The sequence below is a fragment of the Leptodactylus fuscus genome, chromosome 6 (assembly GCF_031893055.1).
Source record: "Leptodactylus fuscus isolate aLepFus1 chromosome 6, aLepFus1.hap2, whole genome shotgun sequence".
Lineage (NCBI taxonomy): Eukaryota > Metazoa > Chordata > Amphibia > Anura > Leptodactylidae > Leptodactylus > Leptodactylus fuscus.
In genome coordinates this window covers 144,723,312-144,747,210 of record NC_134270.1, presented here as the reverse complement: position 1 = coordinate 144,747,210, position 23,899 = coordinate 144,723,312, and the positions used below count along the sequence as shown (strand labels likewise).

The 23,899-nt window shown below is 45.2% G+C and overlaps 1 protein-coding gene across 2 annotated transcripts in view; it reads left to right on the top strand.

The window, feature by feature from the left end:
• Nucleotides 1-453: 453 nt before the first annotated feature.
• SRC (SRC proto-oncogene, non-receptor tyrosine kinase) overlaps nucleotides 454-23,899 on the top strand; it is a 35,822-nt gene continuing 12,376 nt past the window's right edge. Inside the window, exons 1-6 of one of the 2 annotated variants that reach the window (XM_075277451.1) lie at nucleotides 454-730; nucleotides 18,789-19,026; nucleotides 21,258-21,357; nucleotides 22,526-22,540; nucleotides 22,651-22,749; nucleotides 23,326-23,429. In XM_075277451.1, the coding sequence (XP_075133552.1) occupies nucleotides 18,789-19,026; nucleotides 21,258-21,357; nucleotides 22,526-22,540; nucleotides 22,651-22,749; nucleotides 23,326-23,429 (556 nt within the window). In that variant the 5' untranslated portion in view covers nucleotides 454-730. The remainder of the gene's footprint in view (nucleotides 731-18,788; nucleotides 19,027-21,257; nucleotides 21,358-22,525; nucleotides 22,541-22,650; nucleotides 22,750-23,325; nucleotides 23,430-23,899) is intronic. The other variant, XM_075277452.1, reaches the window with a different exon arrangement.

Below are 23,899 nucleotides of genomic sequence, written 5' to 3'. Positions count from 1 at the left end.
CTTCCTCTCTGTATAAGGCATGTATACATAGGTGACTGTATGATCCCACTTCCTCTCTGTATAAGGCATGTATACATAGGTGACTGTATGATGCCACTTCCTCTCTGTATGTCATGTGTCAGCAGTGTGATGCCTATGTGTGCCTACATACTGGGCGGATGTGTCAGCCTCAAAATGAATCAACACTTCTATTCACTAGGAAAGAATGAGGGAAGGAGGGAAGAGAGGCTGAGGCTGGGGAGGAGGAGGAAGATAAGGGAGGATGATGATGAGGAGGAGGATGAGGAGGGGCACAGCAGGGAGGAGCAGCACGACATAAAGAAAGCTCCCAGCACAGGGATGCTGTGGAAGGGGCGGGGCCTGGATGTGAGTGACACGCGCTAAATCCGCCTATAGCTTAGAGCACACAGACAGCGAGCGACGGCCACTAGGGGGAGCGGGAGAGACTGAGTCATACAGGCACATGGAGGGACGGGCTGGCTCATCTCCGCCTCCCGGGGGTGGGCTGAGCGCAGTCGGTCGGGAGGAGGGAGACACCGCCGGCCGGGCGTGAACCTCAATCCAAGGAGAGGCACAAACTTCCCGGGCCGAGCATCAGGGGCTCAATGGGAAAGTGATAGGGAGGCAGGCAGAGATTGATTCCGTGCGAGCGCTCCTTACCCCCCTCTAAGTGAGGGGGGTCCCCGGAGACTAGGACACCCACCTCTACCCCATTGTGGGTCACAGCAAGGTGAGTAATGGGGGCAGCAGTGGGTGAGGGTAGCCTGTGCAGCCGGGGGTCACTGCCCGTGTCTGTCCATCCTCTGGAGACCCTGTATTGTGCTCCTATTCATCAGGGCAGGGTGGGATTTGTCAGACAGGCTGCATGTTACTGTGTACAGTACTACTCTTTGGGAAAACTACAACTCCCAGCATGCCCTGGCTGCTTCACACTGGGAGAGCATGCTGGGAGTTGTAGTTTCACCATACTGAGAGTGCTGCTGATGGCTGGAGGCTCCTCACTATGTATATGTCAGCAGGGATGGGGACACAATGGCTGGGTATTCTCTATTGTATATACCTGGCGCTCACGGATCCGTCCCGTCTATCAGAACCATACGTTATTTACACAAGATATGATGTGACTTACTAATGTACATATATACGTCAGTGAGTTCTGTAGATATACAGATTGTATGTAGCGCTCGCACATGTGATGTACACGCTAATATGTGTAACATGTAAAGAGCTCCTGTAAGATAAAAGTATGCGTTATATAGAGGTGGCCTAGGTGCAGGAAAGTGCAGATATTCCTATGTACGGAGGCTTTGGATGGGCAAATGGAGATATATATATATATATATATAGCGGTAGCTTTGCCCTTGCATACATGCTAAATGCGGGGATCAGACATAGTCTGCACAGAGTCTAAGTTACTCACAAAGTCCACTTGAAGCCTTTGTGTCTCTCGATGGTTAAATCTGACGCTGTTGCACTAAGGGCTGTACGGCGACTTTGGCCGCTGTTTGACAACCAATGAAAGGGAATAGCATTTTGGTGGTCACAAAACTACCATTTGGTTTGGGTTTTTTTTTTTGCAATGGTCGTGACACTACTACATACTCTATCATTCTTTGCAGGGTGACTGTGTGACACTATGATCTTTGGCCGTGCCATTTGTGTCATAGCTCTAGCCTGTTTGGCAGGGACTCCTTTAAGCCTAGGTTCACATTTGGGCCAGGTGTCCGTCCAGCATAGATCCGTCAGAAATCACTGGATGACAAATTGCTGACCAGCGTCTTCGTCTGGTAATTTCTGTTATTAAAAAATGTACACCCAAAGGCTCCATTATAGTCAACGGGGGTCCCTAGGGCTCTGTTTGTGCCCATTATTTTCACAGTTCCTTTTCCTCTGTGTCTGGACCACAGGAACAGATTTTCCAAGGCAGATGTGAAAACAGCGTCAAACTGGCGTTTCCTCCACCAGTCTCTTTCATTTCCCCGCTGGCGCGAGACGTGTCTGAATTATCAAGAGACGCTCCTCTTAATATAACACGGGTGCACCGTAGAGGGGTCCATGCGCTAAAATTAAAATCTTCACCAGTTAAGGACTGACATTGATCTCAGATATAGTTCATGCCAGTAGTAAATCTATGTGGTTGAGGTGTCCCGGCTGTTCTCCGAAAAATGGAGAAAATGGCGCATCATTGGCACAGTCGGGCATGCACCAAAAATGTGTGGTAAATCGTGGTAAATCTGGCATGTCTACGTTAGTCTTTTTTTTTCATGACTGAAGCTTTCATAGAAATACAATGCATTACAAAGTTTGTAATGTCAAATGACGCCAAAGTTTCCTTCCATGAGAACCGTCACACTGCGCACACCTTCGTCTGCCATGCCTACGGTAGGCACAATACCTGTTGCAACAAAGTCGCCTTCGCTTTCACCAGTCACGGTCGCTCTGTGCGCCATGTCCTAAATGACAACCCTTTATGTCATGTGGAAGTGTGACTGACTTGTCAGTACTGTTGTTCATGCACACGTATGTGATGTAAGGACATGACGTGTCGGTATTATATTAGTCATTTGCGTTCTCTCACTGACTCTCCATCTTGGCACGGGAGCTGACAGTCAACATGTACTAGGTTTCCCTCCATTTCCTTGTGCTAACCTGAGGTTCCTATTTCTGCCAAATTTTTGATATTTAGGTCTGTGGATATTATCTAGGCCAAAATATTCCATGTACCACCTCCCCCTCAGCGACGTGTTCCTGGCAGGTTGCGGCTTGTCTTTTTTCTCTGGAAGTATTGCACATATCTCTCCTGTACTCCCAGCTGCAGGCCATGGGGGGGGGGGATTTCTAGAAGACTGCCCTGAAATCTCCAAAAAGTATATTGTCCATGTCTGCCATTAAATGTAATCCAAAGGATCAAGTATGTAAAGTCTATAGTATGGCGCCATATACAGTCCCTTATTGTATATGGCAGCGCTTGAGCAACTCCTTCCATCTTCTTCACACACTTTGAGTATTTTTTTTTTATATATTACTATTATTTTTTATTACCCTATAGCGCCATCTGTTTCTGTTGTTGTAACTAGTACAAAAGGAAGCAACAAATGGGTTTAGGGACACTTGGTAGGAATCTTTGCAAGGACAAGTTTACAACCTATAAATCTATCTGTACCCGTCCTCACCTTATTGTATTTAAAACACAATTTTTATGAGGTTCCTGAAAACCGTGCTTGTGGCGGCACAGTCGTACAATGTGTAAAGCTGCCATACTAGCTTAAAGCCGGCACAAGCTGACCATTGAGCAGCACTATTAACCCTTAAGTACTGTCATGGTGTCTATCATACACCACATCATTATGATAGACACCTTGATAGTACTTAAGGGTTAAGGTGCACATACATTTACAACAAGTGGTCGGCAGGCATCCAGTACACACACACTATCAGTTCAGCCAAGTGTGCATGTGTTTTTGGTGAAGAGACTGGAATTCTCCAGGGAGAACCAATTGCTCTGGCATCCATTCAACAATCCTTCATTCCCCTGGACATTGTTTGTTGGTAGGTCGCCATACACATTAGATAGTTGGATGCCAAGTTTGGCTGTCTATGGCAGAGTTTGAAGACCTCTAGGGTATGTTCACATCATGACTTATTGATGCCAACTCCTGCTTTCAAAATTGGAAGCTTTTTAGCGTACAATACAAATAGATGGACGTCCATTTGCCGTATGTGCCAGTGCATGTGTCACATTTCGGTTCATAGATAGAAACATGAGTTTGCCATTCAAATTAGATGTTATCGAGCAGTGCATACAGCAGCCGTATATCGATAATGTATGTATTATACACACACATCTATTCAGGACACCTGTTTAAGTGACTCTTCAACCAAATTTGCATATATCAGTTGTGCGAGTGAGAACACGAACATGTAAAATATCTTATTGGAAGATAATGCTTCTTTCTCCATTTTTTTTTTTTCTCCTTTTTTTTTTTTTCTCTTTTTTTTCCTCCCCTTGCACTGACTTTCACTCTGAAATCTCTGCTGAATTCTGTCTTGTTAGATCAAGACGAGACTGTACATGACAGTAGTTCCTTGGAGCTGCAAGGCCTCCCAGATCATACATGACTGATGCTTGGAGTCCGGGTCCATACACCGTGTTGGGTCCAGGAAATATGGCTTGACATAGGTTTGTTTTTCCAAGGTGCAAACATGGTCTTACCTGTGTCCTGATATCTTGGTACCGTTCTGGGTGTATTCAGACAGTGCAGTTGAAACCGCCTCATGCATTTTCCTCTACAGTTTTAGTTTTTACAGATTAAAAACATTTCTCATGTTTTACAGGTAAAGTAAATGCACAACTCTTCCCTTCTTTTTTTCCAACGCAGTTTTTGTAGACTTTTAACCACACCCGACCTCCCAATCTGAATACACCCTAACAGTCAGCTGACTTCTAGTTGGGTCTATTCATATCCCGTTTAGCCTGCGGTCACGATGGGACGAGGATACGGCGGCTTTGTGTTATGACAATTGCCTATATATCTTTCTTTAGAATTGGTTTTGTAGCCAAGGGGAACATTTTGGTTAATTAAAGTATATTAGAGGATTCTCATGTAAGTGATTTGCCGTACACTTAGCCAAAGTCTGGCGACACTGAAGGGTCCTGACCTGTACTGTAGATGCTGCATGAAATGTACGTGCCGTCTGAATGTGCACTTAATGGGGATCTCGCTTTACATTAGGATGATTGAATTGTGTCCCTGATGGGTTCACACAATGTAATAGATCCTGGGGACAGGATGACAGGCGGAGGCTGTCTGTATACATCTAGGGCATACACAGATACACGAGGACTGCGTGGCCTTATGTATATACAGTCATTTGTAGATGAATAGAATTAGGTGACATTAAATATCAGTAGTGTGAACCCAGACTTAGGGCCGGTTCTTGTCTGCGTTCAGGTCACCCCGTTCCCCTTCCCTTCAAGCAAGACTTTTCTCTCCACATTTTTCGTGCGGAAACCACACGGACCCCATTATAGTCTATGGGGTCCGCAGGTTTCCTAAGGTAACTGCTTTTTTTTTTTTACACGGATTAGGTTTCCGTTTGGGGGACCCCAAGCAGACCCCCAAACAGAAACCCATATGCAGATGTGAACCGGGCTTAGATGTATAGCATGCTATGTTCCTGACTTGTAGGCTATTGGTCTACTGACTCCGCAGCCTTGTAACTTTCTGTAGAAGACCTACTGAAAACTAAAAGCATATCCCCAACTAGCGTCCTAACTTTCTACTTTCCTTACAAGTTCTTGTTCACGTGTAGAAACGCCTGCAGAAAATATTTTCTGTCGTAAAATGACACGGGAATGCGCCATGAAGATTCATGAGGTATCTATTGTGTGGTGATATTCCTTTAGCACCTATATAGGGCGCCCGTGGACTATATGGGTCTCTATATATGACGTGTTGCTTGGTCAAGCACCACATAGTAAAACCTCATGGCTTTTGTCACAAATGGCTACAGTCTTCTGTCCTGGTTTTTGACCGTGTACACTGTCCCCATTATTAAAGGGGTTTTCCAGTACCTGCGAGTGCGGTTCTTCTCTGCAGCCTCTTTTGCATCGGGTCCACGTGACATGTTATAGCAGTAAGGTATGAGGGCTGTGATGAGTCCCGGCCACTGTATGGTGGACAGCTTGTGGGGGGGCCATTTTACTGTATTGGGGGCCAACCTCAGGAACGGGGCCTGTCAACTTACATTTATTTTACTATGTGCAGCCCATTTGCTAGGTTCAGTTTGAGACCCCTGTATTAGAGGCTGTACCAGGTATTGTAGCTTTGTCCCATGTCCTTTGGGCCCAGTGCAAAACCTCATCGTTCAGTTGCATGGCATTAGGACTGTATACAGGCTTGCACTTTCTATAGGTATATAACCTTTGGTACGCCTGTTGTTGTGAAACTACAACTCCCAGCATGTTCCACTGAGTGCCACGAACAGCGGAGCAAGCATGCATGCTGGGAGTTGTAGTTTCCCAACAGCTGGAGTCCTGCACGCTCCTGCCCCAGGTTTATGTTGAGCAGTGTGTCCTTTCATCATACATATATGTTATAAATGCTGGTAATGTGAATAGTGCCCTTCTCTTCCCCTTTCCTGTGGTTTGCGTCTGGCTCACCGTAGAGGAAACGGTACAGATTTTAGTTTCCACACAGCACCCTATAAATATGGCATTGAAGTCGCAGTTCCCTGTCCTAATGCCTGGGACCAAATCTGTTCCTCGTGTGGTTAATCTGAATGTTATACAAGGTTTATAGGACAAGGGAATAAGAACAGATAAACCAGAGATTGGTGGACTGTGTGGTCACCCCTGTCAAAGCTTCTTTCCCATATGTGGCATTACATCATTTTGTGGGGTCTTACCAGTGAGACTCTGCTTACATCTTGAGAATTGATGATTGTCACCAATACTTTATATCTACTATAGATATGAGATTTAGGTTAAATTCACGCTACCATTATTAAAGGGGCTATCCTGTTTCTGTGATTGATGGCCTATCCTTAGGATTAAATCTGTGGGGGTCTGACACCCGGGACCCCAGCAGCTCACTAGTAGCAAGGAAGAGCTGCATTGTTCACTCGGCATACAAACTCTAGCGGCGCATATATGTACTATAGTGTTTCTCCATAGACTTCACTGGGGCAGGACTGTAGTATCTACATGCGTTGTTAGAGTTTGTACGCCAAGTGAACAGCGCACAGCAGACCTAATATTGATGGCCTATCCTAAGGACAGGCCATCGATCATAGAAACTGGATAACCCCTTTAATGTCTGTCGCCATCATTGGATAACACCAATGGACATTAACAGTAGTAGAGTAATGGTCAGTGTTGTAACCCCCTAGGTCTGTGGCTGCTCCCATTGATTCTGCAATAAAAAAGATGGACACTCTCTTCCTGCATGCAAAACCTTTTCTATCTGTAGAAAAGTAAAAAACATGACGGAAGAAAACTCCTGTCATGTTTTTTTTGCATGAAGGTGAACGCAGATAAACACTGGACGGAGATGATTCTGTCTGCATCTGTCATTTAATGTCCATTGCTCTTATCCGTGATAGGATCAGAGCAACAGACTCTGATAACAGAATAACTATAGTGTTACCTCACCATGACATTGACCAGGTATTTGGTACAGATTCTATACATAATATACATCCTGGCTATGCTGTTGAGGTCAAAGCTCAATGATCTTGTTTGCAGATCTGTCTACGACTAGGTTCATGTCTGCACCTGGAAAATGAGACTGCAAAAATAGCAGACATGAACGGACCCCGAAGGACCCCATGGAGTGGTCACCTGGTGCTGGTGTGAACCCAGTGTAAAATCGCTGGATGAAAATGCCCTTTTAAACATGACTTTTTTTTTTGGGGGGGGGGGGGTTGTTGGACTCCGTTCATGTTTGCTATTTCCGGACTGCTGGTCCTTCTTCCGGACTAGAAGAACAGAAACCACACCAGATCTGATCCAAGCCTGAGATAGTTGGCCGAATGCTGAAATCGGCAAGTTTGGTTACCGGCATGTAATGTGTATGGATGGCTTTATTTTAAAGAACAATGCAGATTCTCCCCCGCTTCCTTAAAGGGACCTTGTCATCAGTTTCATTCTGTCCTAACTATGGGAAGCGTAAAACAGCGACTTTCTCTATACCAAGAACGGTCTTTTACTTTGACATGCCGAGATTTGAAGAAAATAAGGTTTTAGGAAGGGATGAGCGCAGGACAAAGTGTTGGCTGGCCGGCTTCTCCTCCCTACCTGACGTGACTGACACATCTATCCCCATGAGCTGTCACTTTGCCGGATAACTGTCCAAAGCCCAGTGACTATCGCGTAGCGGTCACATGAATTAGAATAGGACCCGTCCCCAATACTCGGCATTGGATGACTGCCCAGTGTGCTTCTACCTCTCTACGTAATGTTGGCTCAGGTGGGAGACGCAACTTTAGGCTGTGGCCAGACATGGCAAAGCTCTGCAGAAGTTCATTGTTAGCCATACGTTGTGGGAAAAACTGCATATTTCTTTTTGTTGCAGAATTTTCTGCATTTTTATTTATCCCTCTAAAGCCACTCTTGGCAGCAAAATCTGCGGCACAAAATGCTGCAACGTGTGGCCTTAGCCTGTGGATTGATCATCAGTTTGGGCATCATTGTTTGCGTAACATCTTGCCAATAGTATGCAGCCTAAATGGGGAAGGGGGAGGTAAATGAAGGTGTTTGTCCCTATACTGTTTGCATTGGGCCGCGAAAAGGACCCTTTAAATGAATGCAAATTCGACTGTTGCTGGTTATGGCCGGATATATACCCATGTAAAAGTCATCTGCTATACGTGACTGATGCTTTAGTCTTGAGGAATTGGCATAGTGATGAATGGTATTGATGGAGAATAAGATGACGGGTATCCCAGTCTTCGAGGACAATTCACCCTTGGCTTAATCATTATATACAATCCCTGTATACAGGGTTGTTTCCTCAGCTCATGGAACCTGGTGACCAGATGATAAATGTCTGGAAACTCCTTGGCCCATGTGCCGGTGACTGTTGCTTTGAGGAATTGACTTATGAGAAGTCAGGTGATCGCAACTTCCTCGTATCATTATCAAAAAGTTATTGACCATGATTCATAGGAAGAGGAAGGACTTGAAACTGTTGGATCCAAGACCATGAAGATAAGATCTAGAAGTCCTGCCGGGTTCCTGTAGGGGTCTGAATGTTTTTGGCTAGTTCTGACTCATGGAGAATCTCATGGCGGATGTGAACAGAGTTGTGAAGAACATGTAGGTGTAGTCGTCTTGTTTGCACCTGCTACGTTTCTTTAAATACTGTAAAAATAGGGCCATGTGCTGTATCTGGCAGTCTGTTAAAGGGGGGTCAAAACTTATCCTAAATTGGTCCAGACAATGTTCAAGTTGTTTAGAGCTGCAATTTGGTGACAGATGAAGGTTTCTATAGGTGCGTCCTTATACCCACTTGGATCAACTTTATAGGAAGCCCATTTACCACTTGGGATCTTTTTCTTTGGGACGTGGTCCTCCCATGTGAACGCCGGGTAAACTGACAGACTCCTGGCAGGCATAGTTCTGGGCCACATTCACACCCAGGACCCCCAGCACTGCCTGGCAACCATGCTAAAAACACCCTGGTTAAACACCAAAATGAATCTTTTTGGGAAACTCTAAAACCAGCCATACACATTAGCATTCTATCCATGGACTTTAATGTGCTGAGAACAGGTCAGCCATGTTGGATATTTTTGGCCAGCTATCAGCTGTGTGAATTTACCCATCATCAATTGGACAACCATCCGAAATCTAAAGTGTATGGCCTTACTAAGGGTCAGAAGGGGTTAACATGTCTTGAGTACGAAGACGTTGCCTCTTTGAGGCCACCATAGGGTGTACCGGATTGTATTACGCCATACATGCCCTGGTAAGAATTCTGGGAAATGAATATACAAATAAGTCCTCCTTGGTATAAAAGGAGAACTTTCTCTAGCACCACCTTTTTGAAAGTAGCTCCCTATAGATCAATGCCTGGTTTTCCTGAAACCTAGTGACATAATCTGAGAATAAGGTAGAATACCTCCATCCAAGAGGAAGCCATCCATCACAGCTTGGCTTTATTTCCAGGTTATGCAGATAGGTTTCAGGAAAACCAGGCATTGATTTATAGGGTGCTACATTCCTAAAGGTGGCGCTAGAGCAAGTTTTCCTTTTCCATCAAGGAGGGCTTACTTGCCTATTTCTTGGAAACCTAAGACAGAGATGGACACAGGAGTAGTTACCATGTGTCCTAGTTTCAGGAAACCTTTTTATCCTATGGCTGATGGTGCCATTGTTTTTTGGTTTGCACTCTATTTGTGTCTATGAAAGTACCTCTTATCAAGTGCATGGTCACTAGAAGATGACCCTTGTGTTGGTATATGCACCATGACACTTCATCCCCAGTCCGGTCCATGGTGTAGTGTCTAGCAGGCTATATTAGGGTTAATTTCTGTATGAACATGTGTGTGTTGTGACGGAGGGGGAAGAGATCGCCTATTACGGTAGTCACACCTCGTGACAAAAAGTTGTGTCACTGGATTTTGATGAATAACGAGCTGTCTATATAGTGATGTGTTATATACATGCTGGAATGTATCGTATGTTTACACTGGACATATAGGGAAATTATATGTAAAGTGCAAAGTCCTGTTGTAAAGCCGTTCACAGTATACAAGTTACATACACAATGAAGCCATCACGCAATGTGCCGTATTGCAACTCTATCCTATCCAATGAATTATTTGGAGCTTCAGTACCACATGCAACCTGTGGGCAAGTGAGGGCGCTGTTCTTAAAGAAAGTGGGTATAATTTTCTAACTTCATACAAACCGTTGTAAGATCTGTAATGATTGTATGTGTGTGGTTGTCACAAAACCATCCTTTCTAAAATAATATCTGATATGGTAATTTTTTTTCTTTTGTTCCCACCAGGTTTGTGGGATATAACGGCCATATTTTTACGGGCAAGTCAAGTGCTGTGTGTAGATAAAGAAGCGATGAGAGGCGTGGGGGTCAGATAGGGTAACTTGTGACTGCAATGCCATGGTTGGTGTTCTCAGTCCGGTCCACCCATATTTTCATGGATATCATGGTCACAAAAAGTTAGTCCCTAACTGGGGCTATTTTGCAGTTATGGGGCTACCTTTTTGTGACCATAATACCCCTTTAAAATGTGGATTAAGGAGTATTAGAAAGGTTTTTTTGTACACAGGGTATTGCGGTCACACCAATTATCCGACCCCTGGTACCCCCACCGATCTTGAGAACTGGTGGGTGGTGTTGCACTTCATTTTCAAAGGATCTGCAGGTTGGAAATATTTGGCAGCGCTCCATTCGTTTCAGTGGGGACTGCTGGAGGTGTCCGGTGTACAACACTCGTTCCCGTTGAGGTGTCAGCCATTTGTATTTCAGACCTGCTTCTCCATTCAAAACACCGCAGTTCACGTCATTGGTGGGGTCCCAGCGGTCATATAGGGGATCACATTTGACCAGAATACCCCTTTAAGCAGCCTGTACGCTTTTACATGTAGATTTTGGCATGTTCAGTTGACATTTTGTTGATGGGGACATGAGCCGCTGCCCCCTCCCCATTTCAGTATACATTGCACCGCTCACTACTGGGGACTTCAGCTCCGGATGAGTCAAAATCTGTTAATAAAGTATATTATACGTGTATTAATGACCCAAATACTGCCAGAAAACCTAAAGTTGTCCAGGAGTTTAGGCGCGCTGTAAGGCACGGAGCCCCTGCGGTTCCTTAGTACAGAGCTGTAGGCACTCCGTGTGCCGCCATATGGCGCCTCTGCACGGCCTGTGGGGAAGAATATCTATGTAATGCCGCATGGTGGAAAAACAGCCGCCTAGTTTTTTGTGTACCTTGTTTAGAGGCCATTTTTATAGCACTCTCTCTAAACTTCCTGCTCCACTTATCAAAAGGGGAACAGCCGCTTCTTCCCGTATCCCACAGACATCACTTCTTTAATTCGTCACATGGACATGTCAGATGAGGACACCGGGGCTCCAATCTACTACACTACCTGAAACGTTACCGCTACTATGCTTTATTTACTACCGTACAGTCAGGTGTCTGCTGGAGCTTGTATAGCAAATCTGTATACAATTCATGCCAAAAATCTGCAGCATGTGAATACATCCAAGGAATCTTGTCTGGTCAGTCCAGAAGTCGTCTTCACCTCCTGTTCGTTATACATATCTTTACTGGGCACAGCAGTGTTGGCCTTGGAGGACCAGAACAACAAATAGGCGGGCGGCTACAAAAGTAGTCAAATATGGAGTTTGAAGGACCCCCTTAACCTATTAATGGGATCCATTGAATTGGACTTTGCGATTTTGGATGCACGCTGTGACAGTCTCCAACCAGTATGAACGTAGCCGTGCTGTGATGGAAGTGTTCAGGAGGGTTCCCATGTTCCACATGCATTAGAGACCAGTAGGAGGCGACACATAGAAGTACAATGTATTATTTTATATGGTGGTTTAGATGGAAATTTGTGATATTAACTATTAGTTTTCTGGCATAGTTACATATAAAAATGCCCTTTCTACAGAACATCGGACGCCCAGGATACTCACAGCTAGAGGATATAATACCCCCCACACATCTGACCAGGGCGTCCCGGTGTCCTGTTATAGGTGTTGACATGGGCAGACTGGGGCCGAGCAGCTGTGGGGCTTCAGGTTCTGTAACTTTAGTCACTGATATGTGCCCACCAGAAAAAGGTAGTGGAAAAGACTCGAGGCTGGATTCACACGGAGCCATTAGGCCGGCGCCACTGACCAAGACGAAACTAACAATACTGGGGATATACCTTCAAAATTGACAAGGCACTGAATTTGGCGCTTTGTTGCGGTGTATAACGTGCCATAGAGGACGTACAAGGTCAGCTTTAAATTAAATTTACGTTCCTTACTCTGGTGGATTCTTCATGCTGGGCCCTGGGGGTTCTGGTCTGGGTCCAACCTTGGGTCACATGATAAGAATCAGCCCCAATCCTGTAGGTCTGTCCACCTACTCCTTCCTCTCCTGTTCTTACCACTAGTTACCTGTGTTATGGGGGTTGGTTACTATAGTCAGGATAGGAGGGAGGAATCGGAGCGACATGAAAGGATGTGACTTGATTTTGATCAACCATACCTGAACCTCCAGGTCTAGTATGAAGAAACTGCTGGAGGAACGTAGGAAAATCTGCATCTAATGTAGTGGTGGAGAGTTTACGAATCTAGTAAATGAATTTTACCTGCATAAAGACTGGTCTTACACGACTGTATTGAATGTACGGTCCGCAAGTTGCTGATCGGCAACATAGCCTCCGCAGATGTCCGTGTCCTGCCGCACTAGCCCATAGAGTTCTATGGGCGAGTCCGTGCAGTGCCGCAATTCACGGCCATTACGGACATGTTGTATAAATTGCGGACCACGGTTGCGGCCCGGCCACACCACGGATAAAATATCCGGTGGTGTAAGAGGCCACATTGAATATAATGTGTCCGCCATTGAAAACCCTCAATTTCGGACTTACATTATGGTTGTGTAAAACCAGCCAAAAAGGAGAAAACTCAGCAAAAATGCAGTGCGTGGTTTCATTACAGAAATTAGCAAAATACAATGAAAAACATTCACAATTGTTTTCTGCCAGTCTTTTTGATTTTTCACATATTCTAGAATTTTGATGCTATGGACAAATCTTCAAGTCTTTGCAGAATTGCTACAGATTTCACATAATGCAATGCGGTGCAAGGGTCGAAACCCCAAGCAATCCGTAGTAGTAATCACATGTAAGGCTAAGGCCTGGTTCACATCTGCGTTCGGTATTCCGTTTGGGGAGTCTGCTTGGAGACCTCCCGAACGGAATACTGAACGCATTGACAAGCGGTGAGCTTATGAAAGCACACGGACCCCATAGACTATAATGGGGTCCATGTGTTTTCTGTGTGGTGTCCACACGAGTCACGCGGAGAGAAAAGTAGTTCATGAAGTAGTTTGATCTCCACATGTTCCGAGCGTACAATGTGCAGAAAACATACGTACCCCATTATAGTTTATGGGGTCTGCAGGTTTCCACTTTTTTTATGTGTATAGGACAGGCACAATTTAGGATGAACATACCCTAAGACAAATGCATTTTGTGACAGATTTGTCCATAGCACGTAATGTCAGTAGGTCTAAACCACCCCATTAGGGTCAGTTCACACGTGAAAACCGCCTAGCTTATTTGTGCGAGGTAAAAAACCTCGGAGTTTTTTTGACGCTGTTTTTTGCATTCCACGCGGTTTTTGACGAGGTTTTTGACGCGGTTTTCGCTAGGGTTTTTTTTTTCTATATGTGCTATAGAAACTGCAGGCGAAAACCGCGCGGTTTTTTGCAAAAAACCGCGCGGTTTTGTGTGCAAAAAAACCGCGCGGTTTTTTACCGCGCGGTTTTCGCCTCCCATTCACTTCTATGCAATTCTTCAGGCGTTTTCCGCCTGAAGAAAGGTCATGTCACTACTTCAGGCGGAAAACGCTAGGAGGAAAAAAAAAGCTAGTGGTCTACATAGACCACCATGTTAAAGGAGAGGTTTTTGAAGCGAATTCCGCTGTCAAAAACCTCCCCTTTGCCCACGTGTGAACTAGCCCTAATACTTTGGTACAGCATTATACGGTGCATTTGGTAGTTCCGTATGTCTAGTTTGCTAAACGCTAGATAAAATCGCCTGTGATCTATAAATGAATCTCTAAATAAGATTTTCCATGAAAAATAGTCTCCCTGAGCAATATGTAATAGAATAGTGACTCTCAGGCCATGTTCACACAATCCCATTTACTCTGTTGTGAGATCCGCAGCAGCCATCTGTGATAAAATCCAGCTAGGAAATATCAAAGACAAGAAAACTGCAGTGTGTGAATCCCGCCTAGTCCTGCTCTCCTGCCTTCTCACATAGCAGCTCACAAAGCTTTCCCAGCTTTAAAGCTACGGCGTGCTAATTCTGGAGCTGTGATGTCCATTTCCTCGCTGCACTTATCACACGTGCCAGTCTTTCCGACTGCTTCCAAATTTAGCAGGGTGGCTCTTGAACTAGTGCTATACTGAAGGTCGGCCATAGCAGTAGTGGCGGAGGGTAGATTGAATCTTTTTGCTTTCATAAGTGTTCCTGTGCAACCTATATTACGTTATGGCTGAATTATGTCTCACCTGTAAATATGTGTATGAGTGTACAGCACCCCCAGCATTTCCTGGAGTGACAGATGCAGCAGCGAGACCGTACCTGTCTGGAATGCTGTTCATGTTGCCTACATAATGTCTCATTTTTAGGACCATATACTGTACCATATAGAGATGCAGCAGAGTTAACGCGATCTTCTGCAATAAGTTAAAGCATACCTTAGTAAGGCTCTTCAGCCTTTTATAGCCCAGTACCCACACCTGGAGCTGAGGCCTCCAGACCTGCCCTGGACCGCACAATGGTCAGAAATCTGGGGCTGATATAGCCGGACTTCAGCATTCTGCCTGTTACCTTCCCACAGTGTATAAAATAAGGATCAGTCTTCCCCCTCCCCTGTCTATTATACCTAGTTTGGTTTCATGTAATTCTTCCAGGAGTAACTGTATAAGAGCAAACAAATGGCTTCGAAAATCCCAATTGACCATCACATTGGAGATTCAGAAACACTGAGCTGCAGATATGGGGCAGTTTCCCCCTTCATTCTAGTATCTACCATACAAGACACAAGAAAAGAGCAATCTATGAGAACAGTCAGTAAAGCTGCTTGCTGTCTGTGAATAAAATCCTATCTGTAACCTCACAAGCAGCCAGAAGTACATAGAAGATTACATTATAAGCTGTGAGATGTCAAGAATCAGTCCTGACAGGTTGCAGACGTTTGAGGCTGTGAGGAAAATCGGCCCCTCCAATCTGCACTCGTTGTCTGTCTTGTCACTAGGAACGTACTTTCATGGTAACAAAGTGGTCAATTGCAATTTAGAAGGGAGGTTTTTCAGGCAAAAAAGCAGCAACAATTTTAGGTGTAATCAAATTTTATTAAGTTTTTCAAAGGAGATAAAAGGAACATGGCATAAATCAGGAATTAATGCAAAACAAAGAGAGAAAGGGCCACACGCCCAAGGCTCCAACAAAAAGAACACCCCCCCCCCCCCCCCAGAGCGTATACGGGGCACCCAAACAATAGTGTAAAAGGAAGCAGGGGTACAACTCCAGAAAAACTAGAGGGGAAGGGGGGACAGATAACACATAGAACAATCACAAGACATGGGAGGGGGGAAGACACGTGAAACAGGAGAGGAGGGAGAGAGGTCACTGGGGAGGCAAAACAGGAAAGGACACGCTCTGGATGTCTTGGGGCAACAAAAATGGGGCCATCAACCAAACAGGTAGGAGAATTTCGATGTCTCCTGAAACACCACCCACGGCCGCCAGAGGGCTTCAAACCTGGAAGGGTCGGGCGAGTCCCTCACAACCAGGCCCTCCATGCTACAGATAAGGAGGAACTCTTGGAGCCATTCCAAGAGGGAGGGAGATGTGGAGCTGCACCAGTGGCGTGGGATAACCGTCCTGGCGGCCGTGAGGAAGTGACGCAGGAGATCCCCTTTAACCTTTGAAAATTTAGCTGGGATGAGGGAAAGAAGGGCCACTTGAGGAGTTGGGGTCAGGGTGTGACCAGAAACCCTGCCATACAGAGAGAGCACTGAGGTCCAAAATGGTTGGATCCTGCCGCATTCCCACCACACATGGAAGAAGGTACCCTCCGCAGCTCCACAGCGCCAGCAGAGATCGGGGACCGCAGGGTAGATTCTGTGGAGGAGGGTCAGGATCTTGTAATTTTTCTCCTGTGCACTACAGGGTAAAGGTAATTTGTGGGACAGGAGGAAGCATCAGTCCCAATCAGCAAGAGAGGGAGACACCCAAGTCAGACTCCCAAGACCTAATATAGGGTGGAGATCCAGGGGTGGCAGTTTTTAGGAGGTAGTCATAGAGGAGGGATATTGCATGGTGAGGAGTCTCAACCTGTGTTAACAAACTTTCCAATACCTTGGAGAGGTGGGGCGGTAACGAAAACTTATGCCAGAGGGCAGCCAGTTGGTGGTACTCCAACCAGGAGAGGTTCCGGACAGGCAGCCTGTAAGCAGCAACAATTTTACGCTAGGTTCACACTATACCATTGCTCTCCAATGTACGGGTCCATGGGGGGAACTTGAACAATGGAGAGCCTAAGTGTTAAAATAACGGTTACATATGGACACCACGCAGACTTCATTGGTGTTGTGGTGCTTTGTGCAGGACTTTTTGACGATTTTCGTAGATTTCCGCTATAGATCTCCAATGGAGACTTCTGTACAGATGTGCACCCAGCCTTAAAGTGCATTATATGTTGGTTCAGAATCACATGCTCTATGAAATTAGACAAGTTGTCTGAAAAGTCAGTGACCATTTAAACCTCTACAGCGTGATATCTTATCTCAGAAGACAACAGTGACTCTTCATTGGGTTTTGTTCGCTTCTGTGATAAGATATCACACAGCAGCAGTTTAACTAATTGCAGAATTTTGGGTTAACTCTACTACCTCCTACCTATCTATCTATCTATCTATCTATCTATCTATCTATCTATCTATCTATCTATCTATCTATCTATCCTGTATATATTACTCAGCCTGTACTGGGTTATCCTTCTCAGACTGTTTGTCCCCAGATAACTCTTTAATGGCAGACTTCCCCTTTTCTCTGGCTTTTGTGGTCATCATTTGCGATCAGTTTGTGAAAAACAAGAAATGGGTAATTACGATGAATAATCCTCAGCTACGCTGGATATGCGCGTGTGGCACATTTGTGTATTTCAGGGCATATTCCACACTTTGACCCATCTATAACCGGAGATGATTCCACCTGTCCTTGTTTAGAGCGCAAATTCTCTCCATAGTTCACATGACACGGCCTTAAAATCCACATGGCTACTTCAGACTAGTCCCAGTGAACAGGACAAATCTTTGTGTTGATCTGAACTGAAAATTCGCAGAAGAAAACTGAGGGCCAGCCGTGGCTCTCTGGCGCCGATTTTCTTGCAAATGAAAGTGAACACTACATTGGCCTTAGGCCTCATACACTCAACAGAGTGTGCAGGCCGAGGCTCTTCCAATGGAGGGTCCATTGATCATTGAGTAGGTTCTATCCTAAAACCACCATAAAATCGGCTCTATCTCGGCCTGCACACTTGATTGTGGGCACATAGCTTAAGAGTACATTCATACATGGCGTAATTTGACTTGTTGGAAACTTTGGTGGGAATTTACCAATCCTGGCCTGAGGCATAGCCTGAATTAGGAGAATTAGGATTCTGCACATATTTTTTTCTGTGTCGGGTCGATGAGACTTGGTGAAATCTCGTCCGCTTTCTCGTAATATTCTGCCATCTAAATTGAAGGGCAGGATATCCACGGCGTATCACAGTACCCGCACAGCGGATCCACCCGGTGTGGATGTACCTTTAATCGTCGGCTCTGGTACAGATGGCGCATGGCATGGTTGATGGGGCACGATTAGCTGGTACAGTTGTCACATTAGATTTGCCTCAGTGTGTCTCTGTGAGAAGTGAGACTGTAAGCTCCACGGGGACAGGAACTGATGTGAATGAATAAATCAATTCTCTGATTCTGTATACTGGATTCCTTTATGTCCTTTGTGTCGTACCCTTGATCTCTCCCAGACGTCTTCTCCTTTCACTCTTGCCGTGACTTCTTGCGTTCACTATCGATCAATAACTCACTGTTCATCTCCATTCTGCTCGCTGATCACGTCTATTTTACCACCTGTTGTTCCTTCATTCCTCCTCTCGCCCTTCTCCTTCCCATGCCAACCTCCCCCTTTTCTTTCTTTCTCTTTCTTCCTCTGCTTTTGCCGTCACAGCACATTCCAAGACTTTCAATTAACTCTCCCCCACCTCCACATCTCTCCTTTATGAGGGGTGGGAGGGAGTGGATCCCATTTAGCATGTTCACCAGGCAGGTCATGACCTCATTTAGGGGCTCCAGAGATGCCCAACTACTTCAAATAATATCAATTTAGTGGCTTTTCTTAAGAAAATTAACCTCCTGTCTTCTGGGCTGGTTTGTGTCGTCATGTGATGCGTTCTTGGGTAGGTCGTAGCACCTTGTCTTAATTCTCACACACTTCTTTGTCCGTGTAACAGATGGGCGGTACGAAAAGCAAGCCACGAGAAGGTGGGCCACGGAGCCGCAGTCTGGATATTGCAGAAGGGTCGCATACACCATTTCCTTCTCTCTCTGCTTCCCAAACTCCCAGCAAAAGCCTTGACTCACATCGTCCTTCGAACCAACCTTTTGGGGGCAACTGTGACCTGACACCATTTGGAGGGGTCAACTTTTCGGACACTGTCACCTCGCCGCAACGGACTGGACCATTATCAGGTGTGTACATGGGCTTAAGCTAATAATGTTGACTTGAGTGGAGGCACAAAATATCTAGGACATGTGGAGATATCAGGAGAATCTAGAGATATTTGGTATGGATATTTGAGTATAGTTGGCCACATATAAGATCGACAAAGATTGGTGGTTGGGCGTCCATTGTGTGAGCGATCATCTGGTTAATAATAGTTCTGCGGATACAGCCATATAGGTCAGTTTATATCGGTCCCTATTATATATGTTCAATGATGTGAATGATATGACGTACGAGTGCTTTCATGCTCTCCTATATGATCCAATCAGGCAAAAATGAGTGTTTGCTTATTACCCCATACGAAAGTGATCCCAGTCACCTGAGAAATGTATGTGCCCAAGTATAAGCCCCCTGTACATGTACATGACTGGGTGCGCTTCCCATATGCGGCCAAGTTTAGAGCGAACTACTCGAAGTGACATCAGAGTAAATTCCGTGATTCATTCACGTCTATGGGAGTTGTGATTCATTCTGTTCTGATGACACAAATGAGTATAGAGCAGGTCCTATCCATCTCCGTGTCGTCAGAATGGAAGGAATCAGAAGACCCCATAGAGGTGAGTGTGTAATGGAATACACTTGAGTGTCATCCCAGTCTATTCCACTTTAAATTTGGCCCCACATGAGAAGCTCCGTCATGTGCATGGGGTCTTACTTTATCTTTGCTGCTCTTTAGTCCATTTTGGAACATAGACGGTACAGAGATAGTAAGGAGGTGTAATGTACAAGGTAGCACTGTTAGTCACCCGCTCTACACTACAGCCGCACACCGCAGGGGGAAGGGTAAACAATTGGCTGATTATTTCTGTGCAGACGGGTACAAAGCACCTATTGGTGACCCACTGCTGTTATTTGCAATTCATTGTGTTCCCAGATAATCCTTCCTAAACTTCTGTGGCTGTTACTGTATTTTAGGATCAGTCCCACTGGGAACAAGAATTGTTTCACTTCCCGAATATATTCTATATTTTTAGAGCTGCATTGTGTGGGGGCAATATTACTGACCTAACATGACTACTTGGTTGTCTGTCTGTCTGTCTGTCTGTCTGTCTGTCTGTCTGTCTATCTGTCTATCTCGCTATCTATGGTTCTTGCTCTGAAAATCTATACTGCCAACCCGAGCCGTTTTAACATTAGTGGGGCTATACACAATATAGTGTCCTCCACATAAAACCCTGTGACCCCCTCAATAAATATATTAACTATAAATTAAATTAAAAAATTCCTATGGATTTGCCTGCAGGGTGCGGCTGTAGTGATGTCTTCAGCTTGGCACCCATAGCGCCTCCATGGGCAAATTGGTATATACAGTAGCTTTGTAGGGAATGATGAACTATAACTGGTCATTTATCCATTGGAATTTCTCTGATCTGTCTATGCTGAGAAGTCAAGGAGGTGGAGCCATCAGTGATTGACCGCCCCTTCTGACTGTGTATATAGAGATCTGTCAATCACTGATAGCCCCGCCTCCTTGACGTCTCAGCATAGAAGCCTTGTAAAGGGGTTTTCCAACAGTTAAATATTGATGACCGATCCTTAGGACAAGACCTCAATAACAGATCGGTGGGGTCCAACCCCCAAGACCGCCCACAGATCTGTTGGAAGAAACCACAGCATTTGGGTGAGCGCTGTGGCCTCTTCATTCAATTCCAAGCATAGCGCCATATATTGTGTAGTGGCTGTGCTTGGTATTGCAACTTGGCCCCAAGTCACTGGAATGGGAAAGGGCTGCAAACGGATCATACGACTGAGGACATGACGCCCTGGCCTGTGGTGGTGAAGCAGCACTCTGAACAAGGTCTGAGTTTCTGACCCCCCCTCATTGATCAGATATTGATGACCTATCCTATGGATCGCACATCAATATTTACCTCTCAGAAAAGCCCTTTAGCTGTGCTGAAACCTGAATTTCCAGACTTTCGGTGGACTTAAGTTGAATATAGACAGAACAATAAAAGTTAATGATCCGGCTTGAAAGAGTCGATTGTCTCATGTGAGTAGGAGTGACATGATTGGTTCCAAGGACCGGAAATATTTTCCTAATGTTGTAACCGGTTCAGGTCTTGCACTAATGGTTTCTTGTCATTACTGATTAAATGCAATGTAAAGCTGTAAACCAAGTATAGGATTTTCCAGTGGAGTAGTCTGCGATCACAATACTGTCCATTCACTTTCCCTTCTCTCCTTCCTTCTCCAGGGGGCGTCACCACCTTCGTAGCCCTTTATGATTATGAATCTCGTACGGAAACAGACTTGTCCTTCAAAAAGGGGGACCGGCTACAGATCGTCAACAACACGTGAGTGGGACACATATGACCACCTTATCATTGTTACATCAAGTCTGACCGGGTGACTATGCCTCCTACGCCACGTGGCAGCATCAACATTTTTGTGGCTACTTTTTGCTTTTCTAAGATCAGGCAGCTCAATTTCAATTGAATGAACAAGGCTGCAGTACCGGGCACAGCCACTTGTGTATGCGTGGCACTGTGTTTAGGTAATGCAGATCTATGGATCATGGGGTTGATAACTGTCCTATATATGAAGACAATATAGATTAAAAATGGACTCATAGTTCAATTTGAGGTTGGACAGACTTAATGTAAAGTATAGCATGAAATTCCATATGGCTGCATATATGGCGCACCCTATACTACATTGCCCTTAGAAGTAGAATAGGAGACATGATGGACCAGCTTTGACAGGTACCTGGTGAGTCCTCTGCACTCAGTCTGATGTCTAAGATTGTTACAAGCTCCCTAGATATTTATTTTACCTACTTATATAGCACCGTCATATTCCGCAGCGCTTTATACTGTCCCATATAGGGCTCACAATCTAAATTCCCTATCATTATGTCTTGTGGGAGGAAACTGGACTACCCCGAGGAACCCCATGCAAACACAGGGAGAACATACAGACTCCTTGCAGATGTTGTCCTTGGCTGGATTCGAACTCAGGACTCCAGCGCTGCAAGAACTATGCAGAGCTATGTGTCTCCATGGATACAGACTGCAAACAAGCCCTTTGTAGTCTGATCCTGCAATCCTTTTCCCTTCCATATTTCCCTGCACTTTGTATCTGGTATAATACTAGGACATAGCCCAGTCACACCTGACTGCAGGATCGGACTGGGCAGGGTTCCCTTGTACAAATACATGTTTTTTTTTATGTAGCCTCTCTATGAAGTTTCTTCTTCATATATTTCGATGCATTTGATAAAAATGGTTGCGATGTAGACGTAGTATTTAATACGGACGCACAGTATTCCACTCTTATACATATGCAATGTTGGCCGATTTTCCCCGATTCCAGTCCTGTCTATTGGTGTTTGCTTCCTGTTTCTAACCAGTTGTCCTGTTTTTGGCTCATGTTCTGGGCGCTTTCTCTCGCTGTCTCTTTTCTCGCTTCTCTCTGTCACCATGTATGATCCTGCGTATCTTTCTCTCACATGCTGCACCGTAGGAGGCCAGACATCAGGTAGGTGGCTAGATGGGTTTTGGGTTGTCCCGTCTGTTCATTGTGCGTCATTTGTGTCCCGTAACCATTTTTACAAGCACCGTATAGGAATAAGATTTTCTGTCCTGCAGGGAAGGTGACTGGTGGCTGGCGCGATCCCTCAGCTCCGGACAGACCGGCTATATTCCCAGCAACTATGTGGCTCCTTCTGACTCCATCCAGGCGGAAGAGTGAGTGATCTGAGATGCGGCTCTCTCCGGTCTACCCCCACCCTCTTGTATACGCTTTTTAATATCTCCTAAATACTATAATAATGGCTTACATTGCCACTCCTTTTCCTTATTGCAGTTTCTCAGTAGGAGGCATCTGCGAATAGTCCGGCATGTCTTCAGGGAGTATTCCCCTTGGTTGTCTTGGTGAACCTTGTGCAGATCCAGGTTGTTTATTGCTATGGGTCAGCAGGGCAAGCGGAGGGAATGTGGTAGCAATGCAGGTTCTTATCAGGGCAAAAGGGAATTTGTAGGATCTTACATTGCTCGCCATATAATCCCTTAACATGAGGACTCCTTGCAGAATTGATAAACCTAATGTAGAGCTGCTGAGGTCCCATGACGCTGCGATATCCCTCTCGTAGTACACATAAACCAGTGGATCACGTCTGCCCACAGTGTTCCTTTAATATTATTTGCAGGGACTCCCTACGTCTTCCTTTGCACCCTTACCCCTGCATACTCTTTAGAAAATAATTATAGTTTGGCGTTTATTTTTTTGGTCAAGACATTCACATTGACTTTACCCCTCTGCAGATGGTACTTGGGAAAGATTACGCGTAGAGAGTCGGAACGTCTCCTGCTGAACCAAGAGAACCCACGGGGAACGTTCCTTGTGCGAGAGAGTGAGACCACCAAAGGTAAAGCCCATCACTGTACATGTAATAGTAAAATAAAGTAGTAGGTTTTATTAAAATCATTGCACACGGTGTCCGATCTGTAAGAAGGAGGAGCTGAGAAGATTGGAATATAGTGTTCAGAAAAGATTTAGTATAATCTGTGTGTAAGGGGTTGGCCATTTTCTGAAGATCTATCAAGATGTACTATAAATTGTACCGCAGGTTACGTACCAGTATGATATCTTCAGGCTCTATCCTTTGCCGTCCCCTGTTATGTGTATAGGATTGGTGTATAATGTGCTCCGGTTCTATCATGGGCAATGATGGAGAATCATGTGACTAGCCAGTCCCAATGGCACTGTTGTGTATGAGCCATCAGCGATGTAAATCAATGGAGGCTGCTGATGGACCCGCTGGTCACATGATCCTCCATCACTGGCCATGATAGAACTGGAGCGCCATACGGTCATAGGCTGAGGCTATACGCGTAA